This window comes from Pristis pectinata, chromosome 29, assembly GCF_009764475.1.
Source record: "Pristis pectinata isolate sPriPec2 chromosome 29, sPriPec2.1.pri, whole genome shotgun sequence".
Classification (NCBI taxonomy): Eukaryota; Metazoa; Chordata; class Chondrichthyes; order Rhinopristiformes; family Pristidae; genus Pristis; species Pristis pectinata.
Window position 1 is genome coordinate 19816617 of NC_067433.1, and position 18127 is coordinate 19834743.

Here is an 18127-nt window from a genome sequence, read left to right on the forward strand (position 1 = left end):
AGAAATGTAGACAGTTGCAAATGCCCCACTGAAAGTAAAGTTTATTCATTATTTGGCAGTAACCTGAGAAATTTAGCCAAGTTCCAACAATTTATTACCTTAAAACCTAACTCAGGTAGGTGTTGGCATCTTAAAGTCCCTCAAATGACACCTTCACAATGAAATGAGCTGCCCCAGAATAGAAATAATATAACCTGTGATACAGTGGATTTAATGGGGTAGCAAAAGGGATAGGTTTGAATAGAATGGCAATTTTAATTTATTCTTTAAAATCTTCGCCAGGATGAAGTTAGGCCTTATAGCAGTAAGCATGAAATTTGTTATGACTGTGCATCTAACTACAATGATCCCCAATTATATACACTAGATAAAAAATTCAAATATTTTACAACATTAAAAGTTTCTTTAAAAAATCCACTTGAGGTACTTAGCACCCACTAAACAGACACTGTACTAAAGTTAACAGCACCTTGTACTTAAGTTTAAGCATTTCCAACAATTTTTCAACCACTTCAGGTAGAACAGGTATAGAAGTATTGTGCTTTAAATCAGAACAGAAAAGTATAAAAGCCCAGCCACCCAATGAGAAATAAAAACAACCATTGAATAATTCTGGTAGCTACTACCAGAATTTGACATTCTTCCACTAATAGCTTAAAATGACTCCTGGAACATATTCTTCAGGCACAGTTTGAAAATATCAGCATGTTAACTACACAAATAGTAAGGTTGCTCATTGGTTATTAAAATCATACCTTGTATGAAAACAAAACAATGAGACAAGGTTAAGAGGTCCATTTATAGATTAAGAGTTTAACCTGAAATATCAGCCCTCTTCCATATTATTTCAGTATACTTCAGGAGAAGTAACGGACTTAAGACAAAAATGAAGTCAAAGAATTTCTTCCAAAATGTCATCACGTCTTCAGCAGCACCAACCGTGTAAAAGGTATGCAGCATAATGCGTTGCTCACTCTGAAGTGCTCCATAAGCATTCTGCACTGGGTGTGCTTCATCAGACAAAGGAACAGAAGCAACTTCCAAGGAAAAAAGTCAGAAGAAATTGAAAGCATTTGTCCATTCAGTGACTGACGTCCATTTCAACATTGTCTTCCTCAGCAGAGAAAGCGGAGAAGCTGATTGGTTGACATTCAAGCGTCCGCAGGTTCACCAGACAGGCCATTTGCGTTGTAGAAAATTCTGGGACAGCAATCAACAGCAACCGTTGTCCTTCTACACCTGAGGACAGACAGTATTTTCCTTAATTATTCCAAAAAAAAGTGAAAAACTGGCAATACCCTGGAGGCTCCAGTGGTCTGGGACTCCAGTGATAGCAAAAAAGACAATCCCCATCACTAGTGCTAACAGGAGCATCTACACCTCAAATATCATCTCCTTGTGTGCCCAGATTTGTCAGCATACCCATCACAAAGTACAGAGAATTTCTGCTCAGAGGTTTCGCAATACAATGAGTAGGCAACATTCAACAAATTTTCATTTTTTAAAAAAAATAAACATTTAGAAAATGTATTTCTTCATAACCCCATCATATTATTTGCTTCATTTCAAAGAATGAAGTGAAGTGAAATGTGTAACTACAAACTAAATGGTACAGCATAGCAGCAACGCTCCTGTTGTCCCTTTCAGAGTTATTATATTTTGAAATTGCATAAAACTGCATACTACACTGCCAAATCTCTCTTTTCAGGAACTTAAACTGATGTTTTGCAAACTCAACTATGCTCTATTTCTATTAAAATTAATTGTAATAAATTCAATTTAATAGTTTTCCTATCATTGCAGCCTACGAGCTATGTTCGGCATTTCCTGTTTCAGTCACAACTCCAAGAGTATACATGTTTGTCACAGAAGACTGCAGATTACTCAATAGATATCCTTCAGAACCTGATCGTACATTTCGGGCCAGCACAAAACTTTACTTTCAGATTGAATTAATCACATTCATACCACTCCCAGCTTTAGAAACACAAATGCAAAAAGAAATGAATGTTTCTATTCTTGGCAGACTACTTGAACATGTCCTCAAAGTAATCCACTGGATATGCATTTATGCAATAGTTAGAATCATTATGTAGATTATCCAGCCTACTGGAAAAATTTGGTTGAGGAACAATTTTAGAATTAAAGTTTTTGCCCTGAATTCTTCTCCAAGTCTGTGTCAAAACTTCATTTTCCAGAAATTTCCTCCATACTGTTTGTGATCTCATCACTGAAAACACAAGATATTAGCATACATGACAAAGTAGTAGACCTGCATAAAATTATTTCTATTTTAGTATCTTCAAAACTACATTTTCAACTGTATCCCTCTTCATTCCAGCCCAGAGAGAAATTATGCTTCCATTGCACGACAATGTCTCTAAAGCCATACGCTCATTACTAATGGTGATCCTCACCTTTGATGGTTTTTGAGTTGAATGATGGAGCATTGCCACAAAAGTAAACATGAGGGCACTCCTTGATAATGAATGGGTCTGTTTTGTAGAATGGGTAACACCCTAAAAATATAAACACACAAAGAGATGCTTCAATCTTTAAGACTGTATCAACACATCAGAACATTAAACAATAAAAACATAGCCCCTTATAGATCAGAATTACATTGTCCCCAAATAAAAAAAGGTAGATTACAGCTTACTTCTGATGCTATATTTTAGTGCAGCAGAGTCTAGAAACTGAATATCCTTCATAAAAAGGCAAAAGCTGGAAAATCTACACGGAGACCAAAAGTGCAGTGGGAAGTATTAGGCTCTATGGTTGCTCTAAATACTTACCAAGTGTGTCAGGCGCAGTAGGGCTCAAGTGGCCAATCCGTAAAGTCCATTCTAGGATCTCCAGGTGATCTTCCATACTGCTATAGCAGAATATGTCATTCACATTCTGTCCTGCTGTTCCCAGAAACCTAAACATAGGGATTCCAAATTTAGGCTTTGCAATGGAATTCAAAAGATATTAAGGAAAATCAATTCATTTTTGTTTATGATCCTCAAATTAAAATTGTTACTTCATATGCCACTAACCCTTCACAGGCATGCTAGCCAAAACCACTCCAATACATAATCTTATTTCTATTGTTGCTTACACATGCTCTTCCCCCTTTGCCAATACCTGACTCCATCGATATCCGCTTGGTAAGGGTTGGTGACCAGCTGCATTGTGGGATAGGTAACAGCTTGTGGAAACATACAGTGGTGCAGTGGCTGCTGCGGCAAGGTGTAATTTGTTGGATCAAATTCGCCAGGCATGCAATCAACAGGAACTGAAGCCTGCAGTGAGCAAAATAAAAGTAGTAATAAATCCGTCCATCAATGATTAGAGCAACTTGAATACACACATGCACTTACTGAAAACACAGTGATGATCAACCAAACTCAACATTCAGTTTAAATAAAACTCTTAAGTTCCATCATTTCATCTACGGTATTAGATTTCAACACAAATATTGACAACAGCAAAATTAAAATACATACACTCAGCTGCACCAGGATTTCATCCAGCATTTTAATGGCTTCTACACTAGCAGCCTGTGTCTTCTTTGTTAGGTATTTTGCCTAAGTCACAAATAACAGATTAGAACGTTACAAGTTCATGAAGTTAAAAATACGATCATGTACAAGGACTGGTCCTGCTCGGCACATGCTTTAATATTGTTCTTTTCATACGAATAATCCGAACATCCCAAAAATCAGTATCCAACCTCAAATATGGATGCTAACATTGCAACCTGATAAATAAATAAACCCATACCAACCAGCCAAAAATTCCATCTCAAAGTTCTTCTCCCTGCTCCTACCAATCCTGGAGTTATAGCAATTAAAGGACCAGCTTTTTCTCCCCCTCGACATTTCTTAGTGACTATTTTAACATATAATGCATTGTGGGAAAAATTGGAGTATTAATCCTTCAACTCCAGAAATGCAAATAGGAAATAGTAACACTCCAACTTCATTTGTTTACACGGTTCTTGAATCTGGAAAAATGAATAGCCTTTGTTTAAAATGCTCAATGTGCAAGTCCTCCTTTCAGCTAGATGCTTTGTAAATTTTAAGGCTTGCATTGTTGATTTTCAAACTGCAGATTGCCAGATTTGCTTAATAATGCCTTACATTCGTTTTTCACTGAGAACATGGAGAACACGACCAAATTTGTTCTGATTACCTTGGTGAAAGTGTCTTTATTCTGGGTGTTTCGACTGAGAAGATTTCCTGCCAAAATCACACGGGAGATTTTTGCAGCACTACTCTGCTCGCCCTCATCTCCCAGTTGTCCTGTTACCATGTCAACAAGAAGCTGCATACCTAGAAGACTGTCCGCATTCTTTCCACCCAAGCCAAGGCCCGAGACTAATAAAACATACCTTCAAAATAGCAAATAAGGCACAATTAATTCATAGAAGTAATTCTATTCCAATTTTCAAGAATAGGGAGTGACCAGCGAAATTAAGTAATTAGTTCACCTTGATGAAGCCTTCAAACTAGGAGTAAAAGAGCATTAGGCATTACTTTTTCACTCCAGGTTGTGATAAAATTAATCAGAAGGACATTATAGAGACTGTATACAGGGCTAATGAGCCATCTGGATGAGGCACTGAATGAATGAAGATATGAAAATGCGGGTACATAAAGTTGATAGAACAGTGTTGGGCCAAGTAGCCACATATGAAGGAGACAAGAGCCTGCAGATACTGGGATCTGGAGCAAAAGATAAGCTCCTGGAGGAACTAGCCACATAAGAATCTAAAACAAATAGTAGGACTCAGTCATTCAGCCCCGAGCCAGGCCCATCATCCAATAAAGTCATGGCTGATCTGCTCATGGCCTCAGCTCCACTTTCTCCCCATAACCCCCAACTCCCTATAGCTCAAACATATGTCAGCATGCTTTGAATTTCTAAAACCAATAAAGATAATTGGAGAACAAAAAAACAATTAGCAGTGTAAAATAACATCAAATTAGTCAAGTATCTAGTGCCAATCATAAGAATTTAGAAATCTTCTCTCAAATTAATGATATTAAAGTATTTTCATCACCTATCTGTATCAGGTCGTGGTATCTGCTGCTGTGGTGGGATCTCAGAGGTACAAAGGTCTTCCACGTTGAACTTTCCATCATCCTGCTCAGCTCCAAATAATGCAACAACTGCCCCTGGTAAACAAGGCACATGGTGAAATTAGATGCAAGTTAATGAAGGTGCCACAGTACTTTGGGTAACTATAGGAATAGTTACAATCGTGGCAGAAATATCAAAAACAAATTATCACAAATGAATTGTGTGCATTAAAATTTACTGCTGATTGACAGGATTAACATGGCAGATGACCACAAAATTGTTTAAAACAAAGTAGAAACTGGGAAAGAATTTGATAAATTGTTGAGAGATAATCAAAACATCTAAAGCACAATATGTACACTTCTAGGCATCTAGCTATACGATTAAATTTATTTTTGACACCAGATACTTTTCTAATTTGATGTATGCCCTACTAAGTAACTTAAGTTTTCCCAACAGCAAACTAAAAAAGATTTACACCAGCTGTAACACACTCATTCCTAATGTTCTTCCAAATAAATACAATCTGTCAATATTACTGAATAATTGCATGACATTTCTGACAAGATATCACTTCCAAGAATTATTTTTTGAATGCCAAGACAAAAATGTAAATTTCCAAAGCTCTAATACCCCTAATCTGAATTTATCATGTTTGCCTTTTGTTAACAAAATTCTATCCTGGAAAGCAGATATGACAGCAAGGGCAGGATTTAATGTTTATCCTAAATGTCTCTGATAAAATTACAGCGATCTGCTTTCTCAAACCATTGCAGTCCTCATTGCTGCTGACCCACTGACAACATACAAACAGTAATATATCCAAGTCAACATGGTGTAAGAGTCCAAGTGACAATCCTAATGTGCCTGTTTCCTTGACTTTCTAGTCAGTAATGGTTACACGTTTGACTGGGCTTATACTCTCAAGTTTAGAGGAATAAGAAGTGATCTCACTGAAACATAAAATTCTTACAAGTGCAGTGATGACGAACAGGTCTAGTACAAGGCATCATAAAGGTTGGACCTTCAGGGCTGAATTGAGAAGAAATTTCATTGCCTAAGGGATAGCAAATCTTCAGAATTCTCTCCCCAAAAAGACTGTGGAGGCTCCGTCACTAAGTACATTCAGAGGAGAAATTGACTTACTTTGTGGATATTAAGAGAATCAATGGGCACAGGGACGTATAGGAAATTGGGTCCGAGATAAAGATTATCCTTTATTTTACTGAATAACAAAGTAGACATATGGAGCCAAATAGGCAACTCCTGCTTTTATTCATGCTACAAGTATTTTCAAAGATGCTACAATTTGCTAGAATGCATTTTACCGATGGTAGATACTGCAGTTAATGTGACCATTGATGGACAGTGGTTACACTGGCCCAGATAAAAGAGCTACTTGCACTGCATTTTCAGGCAAGTAAAGCGCAGTCTATTATACTCAAGGCATTTGCTTTGTAGATGATAGAAGGCAGAAGGCAAGTCCCTCGTGCAGAAATCCCAGCCACCAACCTGCTGTTTTAGACACAGTATTTATGGATATAATGGCTGATACGAGAACGAAAGCGTCATTGAATATCAAATGGAGGTTAGAACTTGTATTGTTGGAGGTGACAAATGAATAGAGCAAACATTACTTGTCATGTCAGCAAATGCTCTACAGCTTGGACCATACTCTTGAGTTGTAAACAGAACTGATCAATGTTCAATAATTAGTGAATGTCCCCATTTCTGACTTCTTCATGGATGGGGAAGGAAGAGGTATTTATCAAGGTGACAATGGCTGGGTGAAGAAATTGTGTAGCGCGAATTTGACTGGGTTTGTTGTTGCCTTGTAAGGTGGTTAATCTGGTTCAACTCTCACCATGTTGTGTTGTAACAGTCTGGTGCAACTGAGCGAATTGTAAGCCATTTGAGAGAACAGTTAAGAATCAACAATATTGATGTCAATCACATGCAACAAAATATTTAAACCATAAATCAGAGACTGCCAATTTGCAGAAGCTATTAATCGTGTATGTTAATACAAGTTAAAAATTATATCCAGAAATTACAGGAAGAAACAAATCTGCCTAAATGGAAGTCTACACATTACCACAGTGGAATTTATTAAGGGATGATTTACAGAGGAACGATTCTATTAAGACTCCTTCCAATGTTGTTTGCAGCCATACCTGTAACAAATTTCTGGATATCAATCTTGCCCTCCAATTTGATGCGCTGTAACTCATCCTCCAGAATCAGCTCATCTAACTGGTCCGTGTACTTTGCACGTGCTGGCTGCGGCAACAGGTTATGCTTAAAAAAAAGTCTGCATTTAGAATTCTTGGATTAACTATGAATCCTCCTAATTCAATGTCATTGAGTATTAATATGCTCTGTTAAGTGCCTACGAATGGAGAACCGGGGTTCAAGTTCCGTTAAGTTCACTGCAAGACTCCAGAATAGTCTGTTGCCAGAATCAGGGTTGTGTTGGAGCAGGTACAGCATATTCTGAAGGTGGAGGATTAGCGTTGTGGTACCCATTGGTACTAACAACATAAGTAGAAAAAGGGATGAGGTCCTGCAGGGTAAATATAGGGACATAGGCAGAAGGTTAAAAAGCAGGACCTCTCACGTTGTAATCTCAGGATTACTCTATGCCACTTGTGAGTGAGTGTTAAAAGAATAGGAGGGTAGAACAGATGAGTGTGGCTAACGATTAGTGTAGGAGGGAGAGTTTTAGGTAGTAGGATCATTACGATCGCTTCTGGGGAAGGTGGGACCTGCACAAGGCGGACAGGTTACACACATTAGAAGGGAACCAATATCCTTGCAAAGGTTTGCTCATGCTGCTTCGGAGGGTTTAAGCTCATTTGTCTGGGGGGTAGGAAACAGGAGCATTGTGGCAGGTGGAGAGATTGACACGAATGTAGAGGATAAATCAAGCAAGCCCAGTGGGTAGAGCAGAGAGAGACAGGTTAGGGAGCATGAGGCACTGGTAGACTCAACTGTATTTTTAATGCAAAGACCCTCACAGATAAGTCAAATGAGCTGCATCCATCCGCACATATAATTACAATATTAGTGCAATCATGGAAGCATGGTTGAGTCAAGGACAAGACTGGCAGCTTAATCTTCCAGGTATAGAAGTTTCAGATGTGATAGAGAGGGATGCAAAAGATGGGAAGTCACACTTCTGATTAGGGATAACATCACAGCAGTATGTAGAGAGGATATCCTAGAGGGATCGCCCAAAAAGGCCAAATGGGTGGAACTTAAGATAGGGGCAATCGTTTTGCTGGGTTTATACTATGTGTGTCCAAATAGTCAACAGGTATAAGAATAGATATGTAAGCAAATTGCAAAAAGGTTTAAAAGCAACAGGGATATCGTAGTCACAAGAGATTCTGCAGATGCTGGAATCTGGAGCAACGCACACAAAATACTGAAGGAACAGGTGGTCAGGCAGCACATCGACTGTTTATTTCCCTCCATAGATGCTGCCTGACCTGCTAAGTTCCTCCAGCATTTTGTGAGGGATATGGTAATGGGAGATCTTAACTTTCCCAATACTGTCTGGGATTGCCTTAGTGTCAGGGGCTTAGGTGGGGTGGAATTCATTAAGTGTGTCCAATATAGTTCTTTCAGAAATAGTCCAACCAGCAAAGGGGGTGCACTTGACCTTACCTTAGGAAATAAAACCAGGTTAAAGGGGATCTGAGTGGCAAATTGTTTTTATATACAGAGTTGTTGATATCTAGAACGTGCTGCCAGTGGTGGTGGTGGAATCAGGTACAATTACTATGTTTGAGAAGCATTTAGACAAATACTTAAATGGACAAGGCTTGCAACCAGGAGCTAAACTGCCATTTGGAGCTCCTAGTTTCAAGTCATTTTAACTCCCTTCCCCATTCCCACACTGACCTGTCCGTCCTTGGCCTCCTCCACTACCAAGGTGAGGCTAAACACAAACTTGAGGAACAGCACCTCATTCCGCCTGGGTAGTCTATAACCTAACAGCATGAACATTGAATTCTTCAATTTCAGGCAGTTTGCACCCTCTCTGTTCCTTTCTCTCTCTCCTTCTGATCTACCCAGTTCCTCTCCCACATTCCCTTCTATCCACTAGCTCCCTGTTAGCCAGTTTTTCCCTTTCCCTACCTGCCTATCACCCACACACTCAACCCACTGGGTCCCCTGTCCCTTCCCCATACTGTTCCCATCTGCGCATCATCCCTCCCTTACCTGGTTCCACATCACCTTCCTTTCTTATCAGATTCCATAATCTACAACCCTTTGTTGTCTGCTCAAAACCGCCCAGCCTTTGTCACTATCGCCACCCTTCCCTCCCCCACCTGGCTCCATCTGCCCATCAAGCCCTCCTCACCTGGACCCACCTCTCACTTGCCAGCTCCTCCCTCACCCCTGTCCCTCACCTCTAACACCCCTTTACACTCAGTGCTGATGCAGGGTCTCGACCTGAAATGTCAACTATCCTTTGGCCTCCAACTTTTTTTTGCTCCCTAGAGGGTTGGTCTCCCTCTAGTTTAAGTGCAATCTTCCTTCTTGTACAGGTCCCACCCACCTGAGAAGCGATCCCAATGATTCAAATACTTAAAGCCCTCCATCCTGCACTAGCTCTTTAGTCACACAATTATCTGTCTCATCCTCCTATTTCTACCCTCACTAGCACAGGGATCCTGCTTTTTAACTTTCTGCCCAACTTCCTGAACTCATTTACAGAAACTCATTCCTCTTTCTACATTACGTCGTTAGTACCAACGTGCGCTATGATTTACTGCGGCTTTCACTGTCCTTCAGAATGGAGAAATCAATGACCCTGGCATCAGGGAGGCAATGTATTACTCTAGAATCTCACCCTCAGCCACAAATGCACCCGTTTTGTTCCCTTACTAACACATCCCCCACTACTACTACTCACCTTGGCTTTTCCCTCCCCTGCTGCACAAGTCAATCTTCATTCTACAAACTCGGATGCTGCTTACTTCTGAGAGGCCACCCCCACCCCCCCAGCAGTATCCAAAATAGTATACCTGTGAGAAATGGGAATGATCACAGGGGAGTCCTGCCGAACTGTCTTTTCTGGTGGTAACCCACCTCTTTTCTTTCTATACCTGTGGCATGGCTGTCCACCACGTTACCTGCCTCTTATTTATACTGCTCATTCGCTGTCAATCTCACAGGTACTGCTGATCCTAGGCCTCACTTCATTTATTCACTCCCTCAGAGCCAGGGGTCACAGTCTCAAAATAAGGGATCAGTCAATCAGAACAGATGAGAAGAAATTCTTCATCCCGAGGGTAGTGAGTTTTGAATTCTTTCCCCAGGAAGGCTGTGGATACTCAGTCAGTAAGTATATTCAATCCAGAGATGGGATTGATTTTTGTACATTAGGAGATTCAAGGAATGCTGGATTAGTGCAGGAAAGAGGCAATGAGATGAAAGATTAGCTGTCAACTTATTGAATGAGGGGCCAATGGCTTATCCTGCTTTTATTTCATGTTCTAAGCCAAATTATTATTTGGCAAAGTTGAGTAACATTGAATCTGCTATTTCTCAGAAAAAGACAGAACTCATTGGAGGAAGAAAAATAAACTCTGCATTCATAGAGTCAGAGAGAGGTACAGCACATACACAGGCCTTTCAGCCCACTGAGGGTGCACCAACCTTCAACTATCCACTTAAAATTTTGTCTGTGTTCTCACTCTGCTCCCATTCACTCATTGACCAGATAATCTTCTTTACAGTTTATCACCATGGTCACCCCAGTTTTACTCTATCAAAGATATCCCTCCTCCCCTCATCCCTGCAACTTCTTAAGCTTCTTTTGAATCCTTCTGAGTTTGAAGGGTCTTCGACCTGAAAAATTGGCTACTTCTCTTCCCACAGATGCAGCCTGTGGAGTACTTCTGGCATTTTATGCTTTTTTTTATTTTCACCCATTTACCCTACCCCTATCTTAATCCCATTTTTTTCCCTCCACATTCTCATCAACTACCCCAGATTCTATACTCAACTGCACACTAGGGACAATTTAGTGGCCAAATAACTTACCAAGCTGCATGTCTTGGGACACAGGAGGAAACTGGAGCTCCTGGAGGAAACCCATACAGTCACAGTGAGAATGTGCAAAATCCACATATTCCCAAAACTGGGATTGAACCTGGATGTCTGGCACTGATCAGGCAGAGGCACCACTTGCTGTGCCACCATGCTGCCCTAGATAAGTCAAATCTAAATTTGTAATAACCAAATATCATGAATAAATTCTGAAACCACAGTTAACAGGACCAAGTTTCAAGTAATTTGTATAACTGATCATCATTAATGAACACAGCAATGATAGGACACAGATTCCACATATTCCAATTCAGACGTTTTGTGTGAGGCAGTTTGACGCTCCCTTTAAATGGGAGAAGAGCAAGGAAATCAGGTCCCCAAATGACCGTCAACTAGGGTATAAGGAAAGTTTCAGGCACATGGTCAATAAGAAAATTAGTCAAACACTTAATATAATCTCTGCATCCTGACCCCTGCCTACCTCTTCACTGATTTCACGCAAGATGGAAGGTTTCAACTCCATATTTTTGAAGAGAGTCCCAATCACACAACATTTCTCCTTGACCTGTATTTCACACAACTTCTTCACTGCCACATCAGCTCCTGGAAAACATAGCACAGCATCAATCAGCACCAGCTCTGACAACATTTTCAAATTCAGGTTGTACTACTTTAAAGGTCTTATTATACATTACAGAACTCAATTTAAAATGTTTTCATTCATTTTAAAATGGATATCAATATTGAAACTATCACCAGCAAACTCACAATTAAACATTTGCTTTCAAGGAAATGTATACCGAAAGGCCTGGATTGAGTGGGCATGGAGAGGATGTTTCCATCAGTAGGAGAGTCTAGGATCCAAGAACAGTACAAGGACACCCCTTTAGAACTGAGATGAAGAGGAATTTCTTCAGCCAGAGGGGGGTGAATCTGTTGCCATGAAGGGCTGTGGAGGACAAGTCATTGGGTGTATTTAAGGCAGAGATTGAAAGGTTCTTGATTGGTAAGGGGGTTAAGGTCTACAGAGAGAAGGCAGGAGAATGGGATTGAGAAAAAAAAGCAGCCATGATTGAATGGCCTAATTCTGCTCCTATATCTTATCGTCTTATATGTAATTTTAGAATAGAACAGTGTCCATCGCGCCTTGGACATACTGCCCAGTTGAATTAGTCTGGCAATTAGTCTGAATTGGTGGACTCCACACTTGTGGATTATTATTCACTGGATAATTATCAACTTTTATAGTAATATCCAATAAGATACTTTGGTCTAGTTTAATTCACAGATCGCACATTCATTTTTCTCCTACAACCCAGGTTGTTTCCTCCTACAACCCAGAAACATGGTGGTAGGTTAACTTGCTACTGTAAATTACCCTTAGTATAGGATAATGTAAAAAAGGATGGGGGGGGATGGGGAGGGAAATCAATGGGCATGAATGAGACAGAATAAATTGTAGGAGTACAGGAAAATAAAGAGATGGGTAAGACAGTAATGGGATTGCTCTCCTGGTGTCTGTGGAGAGAGAAAATCCAAATTTAGATTACAGATGGAAAGTTTATTACAGAACTAACCAGTTCTGACATAAGCAGTGAAATCAAGTTCACTGAAATTGTTACATTCAGTCTCAGAGGCTGCATCATGAGGGTGTGCAGTTCCTCAAGCTTACATTGGGCCTCATTGGAACAGTACAGGAGGCTGCAAACAGATAGATCAGAGTGAAAGTGGGATTGAGAGCTAAAGTGACTGGCAACGGAAAGCTCAGGGCTACCCTTGCAGACTGAATGATGGTACTCTGTAAAGAGGTCATTCAATTTGCATTTTTTTCCCCTGGAAGTGCAAGTAAATCACTGCTTCACCTGGATGGACTATTTGGGACTCTGGATGGTGGCAAGAGATGAGGTAAAACAAATGTTGCACCTTCGGCAGTTGCATGGGAAATTACTGTGAGGAGTGGTTGGAGGAAATAGAAGGGCAAACCAGGGAAGGAACGGTTCCTTTGGAATGCTGAAAGGGGAGAGGAAGGGAAGAGGTGTATGATGATGGCATCTCACTGAGATTGGCAGACTTTGTGAAGGGCAACCTTGAATGAAGGGGTTGGTGCGGTGGAATGTAGAGACCAGGGAACTCTGTCCTTGCTCTGGTTGGGAAATGATTGGCTGAGAGCATAGATGCAGGAAATAGATGAGACATGGTCAAGGGCACTGTTAACTATGGTTGAGTGGAAACCATGGTTAAGGAGAAAAAATCTCTCAGGAGGCATCTTTATGACAATCCCATCTGTTTTGAGCTTCCAATAACTGACACTTCTTCCATCATACCTCTTCCCTGTGGCCCTTGATGACTACAAAAGTAACTGGCTCAAACAATTTACAAGTCTACAAATAGAATACCAGACAATATCCTGATTGTACCGCTACTACATGCCTGCAGCCCACCCTCTGCACATCTCGCTTAGCAACTAGTGGATAACATTCCCTCCCATGTCACACAACCTAGCAAATAGCCTAATAAACTGTTCCATTAGCAGACATTTGAACATGTACATGGATAGGAAAGGTTGAGGGGGATATCGACCAAGCACAGGCAAATGGGACCAGCACAGACAGGAAACTTGGGTCAGCATGCATGAGTTGGGCCAAAGGTCTATGTCTCAACTTCAACTCCCACAGTAAGCTCCAGACCCCAATCTAACCCACCTCTGCTTCATCCACTCAAACAGCCGCGTCGGTGCCCAACAACAGCCTCACCCACGCCCCGTCCACACCCCCCGTACCCACAAACTGCACCCCCCCCCGAACCCCATCATCCCTTCCCCGACCCCATAAACAGCCTCGTGTTTCCTCCACCCCAAACCTGCCGACCACCCCGGTCTGTCCTACCCCATCCTCCCCACCCATTCCTGCCCCCAATGTGCCACCCACCCCATCGCCGCCAGTTGCCCCGCGGCCCCCACACACTCTCACCCCATCTCTTCTTGGCCCTGTCGGCCAGCGCGGGTCGCATCTGTTCGAGACGGGTGGCGTAGATGTTGGCGTACTGCCGGTTGAAGCTGCGCTCGCCCAGGGTGAAGCATCCCGAGCAGTTCCTGTAGGAGGAGGTAGGCAGCCGCTCAAACGTGGGGCCATGCTGCGCCGGCTCCGGGGCCGACAGCAGCGTCTGGTCTCTGCGGGCGGCGTGGTCGGAAAACATGGTGCGGCCGTGAGGGCAGGAGAAGCCTGTCGGACACCGAGTCCCCTCAGGAATCACTCCAGCCGACCGTGGCGCCCGGTTCCCGCGGGGACAGCCGGCACAGCCCCGCTCACTCGGGCTCTGTTGACGAACCTCTCGCGAACAGCGCTGACTTCCGCTCGCGCTCCGCCGGCAGGTTCCCGCCAACAGGCGCGCGCTCCGCCGGCAGGTTCCCGCCAACCGATGCGCGTGCGTGACCAACGGCCGTGTTTGCCCTCGGGGATGGGGGGGTGGGACGAACGGCCGTCATTCGTTGCGAGGCGAAAGGGACCGGGGATCCGCCATGTTTGTGAGGGGCAAATTTCGATGTCGGGCAGGTTATACTGCCAGTCACCTTGGTTGTGTGAAAGACGGCAGCTAGATAGTGCACAAAGAACAATGTGGTGGAGATCAGGTAATCTCTTTATAATGTGATTCAGGGATCAGCATAAAGAAGAGCAGCAGGAGTAATTCCTTTCAAATCTTCTTTGTTTTTGTTTGGTTAAAATAGTGCGGTGGGATCTTTTGGTGGCATTTCATTCTTACAGGGTATCTGAAAAGGGCACTTTGGAGAATTCAATACACCCTCAGTACTGGACTGGGAGGGTCAACGTAGAGTTTTGTGCTTAAGTCTCTGGAGTGATGTTAGAAGTGGTAAAGCACAGAAGGATGCACAGGAGACTGCAGATGCTGCAACCTGGAGCAACAAACAATCTGCTGAAGGAACATAGGGTCGACCAGCATCTGTGGGGGGAAAGGCATTGTAGATGTTTTGGGTCGAAACCCTGCATTGTACAGGTTTCTGGTCCTAACCCACTGAGTTCCTCTCGCAGATTATTTGTAGCAACAGAATATTGAGACCATCGTCCATTGAGGAGCAATGGACTCAACAGGTCCCTCTCACTGCACAGTTTTAAGAATATTTTTCCTCACAGGCCATTCCAATTCCCTTTTGAAAGCCCTGGTTGACTGTTTCCACCATTCTTACAGGCAACAAATTCCACATTGTATCTTTTTGTCTCTCAGCATTTTCCGTTTTTAGATTTACAACACCTATAATTTTTTGGATTTTCTATTTTACCATGGCAAAAAAGCTACACACTTTGGATTTATTTTCAAGTCTGTGATAGTGGTGAGAGGATTTGGGTCTCACCAAGTAAATGTGAACTGAGATACAGTGACTCTAAGGAAAAAAAACAGGTGGTACTTGAGACTGAGGTATGCTGTCCATTCTTGTCCCACCAAACTGCTGTCTGATAGTTCAAGCATCCAGATCACACTTTATCTGACTGTAACTGCAAAACCCAAAGCAAAACTGACTGAAGACTGACACACACCCTAAAATACCGAAACTTTTATTAGGGTTTTAAGTGTAAGGGTTAGTTTTTGTTAGGGTTTTAAGTGTAAGGGTTAGATTTTTATAACTTTCTTTAGTAAGTATTTTAAAAGTTTTTTCTAACTAGTCGAGTGGGGGCTGGACTGCGCAGGCGTGGCGTGGGCAGCTTAAAAAAGCAAACAGCCTATAGAGCGGGCAGCTGAGTGAGAGGGAGCAGAGTTGTCGGGCTTTGGCTCAAGGGGCTTCGGCGTGAAGGGGCAAGGAGGGTGAGTAGCTGGTAAGTAGGTAAAGGTAAGGTTTATCTGTTGTCTATTATTGATTTGTAGGTGGGATTAACTAGGGGAAAAAAACAAGGTAGTCAGATGGAGGACATGGTCACATGCTGCAGCTGTTTGATGTGGGAACTCGTGGACCTTGCTGTGGTCCACGATGGCCACATCTGCAGTAAGTGCTTGAGGCTGGATGAACTTCGGCTCAGAGTTGATGAGCTGGGGTCACAGCTACAAACACTGCGCAGCATAAGGGAGGGAGAGAGTTATGTAGACATGGTCCATCAGGAGGCAGTCACCCCCCTTAGAGCAAGTACATCTGAGGTTCAGGATGCAGATAGAATGGTGACTGTCAGGGGAGGGAAGAGGAAGAAGAAGAAGTCAGGCAGGCAGACAGAGCAGGGAACCCTGGAGGCTGTTCTCCTCAGTAACAGGTTTTCCACCTTGGAGGCTGTTGAGGGGGATGACCTGCAGGGGCCTAGCTGCAGTAACCAGGCCTCTGGCACTGGGACTGGTACTGCTGCTCAGAAAGGAAGGGTGGGAAAGAGACATGTGGTTGTGATAGAGGACTCGATAGTCAGGGAAACAGATAGGAGGTTCTGTGGCAGTGAGCATGAATCCCGGATGGTATGTTGCCTCCCAGGTGCCAGGGTCCAGGATGTCACTGATCGGGTCCACAGGATTCTTGAGCAGGAGGGAGAGCAGCCAGAAGTTGTGGTCCATGTTGGCACCAACGACATAGGTAGGAAGGGGGATGAGGTCCTGAAGAGCGAGTTCAGGGAGCTAGGCAGAAGACTGAGGAATAGGACCTCAAGGGTAGCAATCTCGGGATTGCTGCCGGTGACACACGATAGTGAAGGCAGGAACAGGAGGAGGTGGCAGATGAATGCGTGGCTGAGAAGTTGGTGCAGGAGGGAGGGTTTTAGATTTCTGGATCATTGGGATCTCTTGGGAAGGTGGGACCTGTACAGAGAGGACGGGTTACACCCGAACCAGAAGGGGGCCAATATCCTTGCGGCTAGGTTTGCTGGGGTGGTTCAGGAGGGTTTAAACTAGTTTGTGAGGGGGAAGGGAACCGGAGGAGTAGGTCAGAGGAAGAAGGGGATGGGGAAAAGTTAGATCAAACAGGTAGAGAGGCTTTGGGGAAGGAGAAGCAGAATACAGGCTATAAAAGTAGTAAAGTAGATGGACTGAAGTGTGTTTACTTAAATGCAAGAAGTGTCAGGATTAAGGGAGATGAACTGAGGGCTTGGATAAGTATGGGGGACTATGATATTGTGGCTATTACTGAGACGTGGCTGGCATCAGGGCAGGAGTGGATATTGAATATTCCTGGTTTTCGGTGTTTTAAGAGGGATAGGGAAGGGGGGAGAAGAGGAGGAGGTGTGGCGATACTGGTCAGGGACACTGTTACGGCTGTGGAAAGGATGGATGTTGTAGAAGGATCATCTCTAGAGTCTGTATGGGTGGAAGTAAGGAACAAGAAAGGAGCAGTTACTCTACTAGGAGTATTCTATAGGCCCCCCGGTAGCAGTAGAGATATAGAGGAGCAGATTGGCAGGCAGTGTTTGGAGAGAAGCAAAAATAACAGGGTTGTTATAATGGGAGACTTCAGCTTCCCAAATATAGACTGGAACCTGCTTAGTCCCAAAGGTTTAGATGGGACAGAATTTGTTAAATGTGTCCAGGAGGGATTCCTGACGCAGTATGTTGACAGGCCGACTAGAGGGAATGCCATGCTAGATCTAGTTTTAGGAAATGAACCAGGACAGGTGAAGGATCTATTGGTGGGTGAGCATTTGGGGGACAGTGACCATTGCTCCATAACCTTTAAAATTGTCATGGACAGGGACAGGTGCAGAGAGGACAAGAAGATATTTAATTGGGGAAGGACGAACTATGAGGCTATAAGGAGAGAACCTGGGAGTGTAAATTGGGATGTCCTTTTTGAAGGGAAATGTACCATGGAGATGTGGTTGATGTTCAGGGATCTTATGCGGGATGTTAGGGATAAATATGTCCCGGTGAGGCAGAGAAGGAATGGCAGAGTGAAGGAGCCGTGGGTGACAAGAGAGGTTGAACGACTAGTTAGGGAGAAGAAGGTAGCATACATAAGGTATAAGCAGCAAGGTTCAGACAGGGCCCGTGAGGAATATAGAATAGCGAGGAAGGATCT

The 18127-nt window shown here is 42.9% G+C and overlaps 1 protein-coding gene across 1 annotated transcript; it reads right to left on the minus strand.

Annotated features, from left to right (window-relative positions):
• Positions 1-235: 235 nt before the first annotated feature.
• pold2 (polymerase (DNA directed), delta 2, regulatory subunit) lies at positions 236-14585 on the minus strand. The gene is made up of 10 exons (XM_052040843.1): positions 14103-14585; positions 11615-11736; positions 7245-7368; positions 5051-5165; positions 4180-4378; positions 3492-3572; positions 3130-3287; positions 2796-2923; positions 2418-2519; positions 236-1239 (listed from the first exon to the last, which is right to left on the minus strand). The coding sequence occupies exons 1-10, from the start codon at positions 14326-14328 to the stop codon at positions 1082-1084; spliced, it is 1413 nt and encodes a 470-aa protein (XP_051896803.1). The 5' UTR covers positions 14329-14585; the 3' UTR covers positions 236-1081.
• Between the last annotated feature and the right edge of the window lie 3542 nt (positions 14586-18127).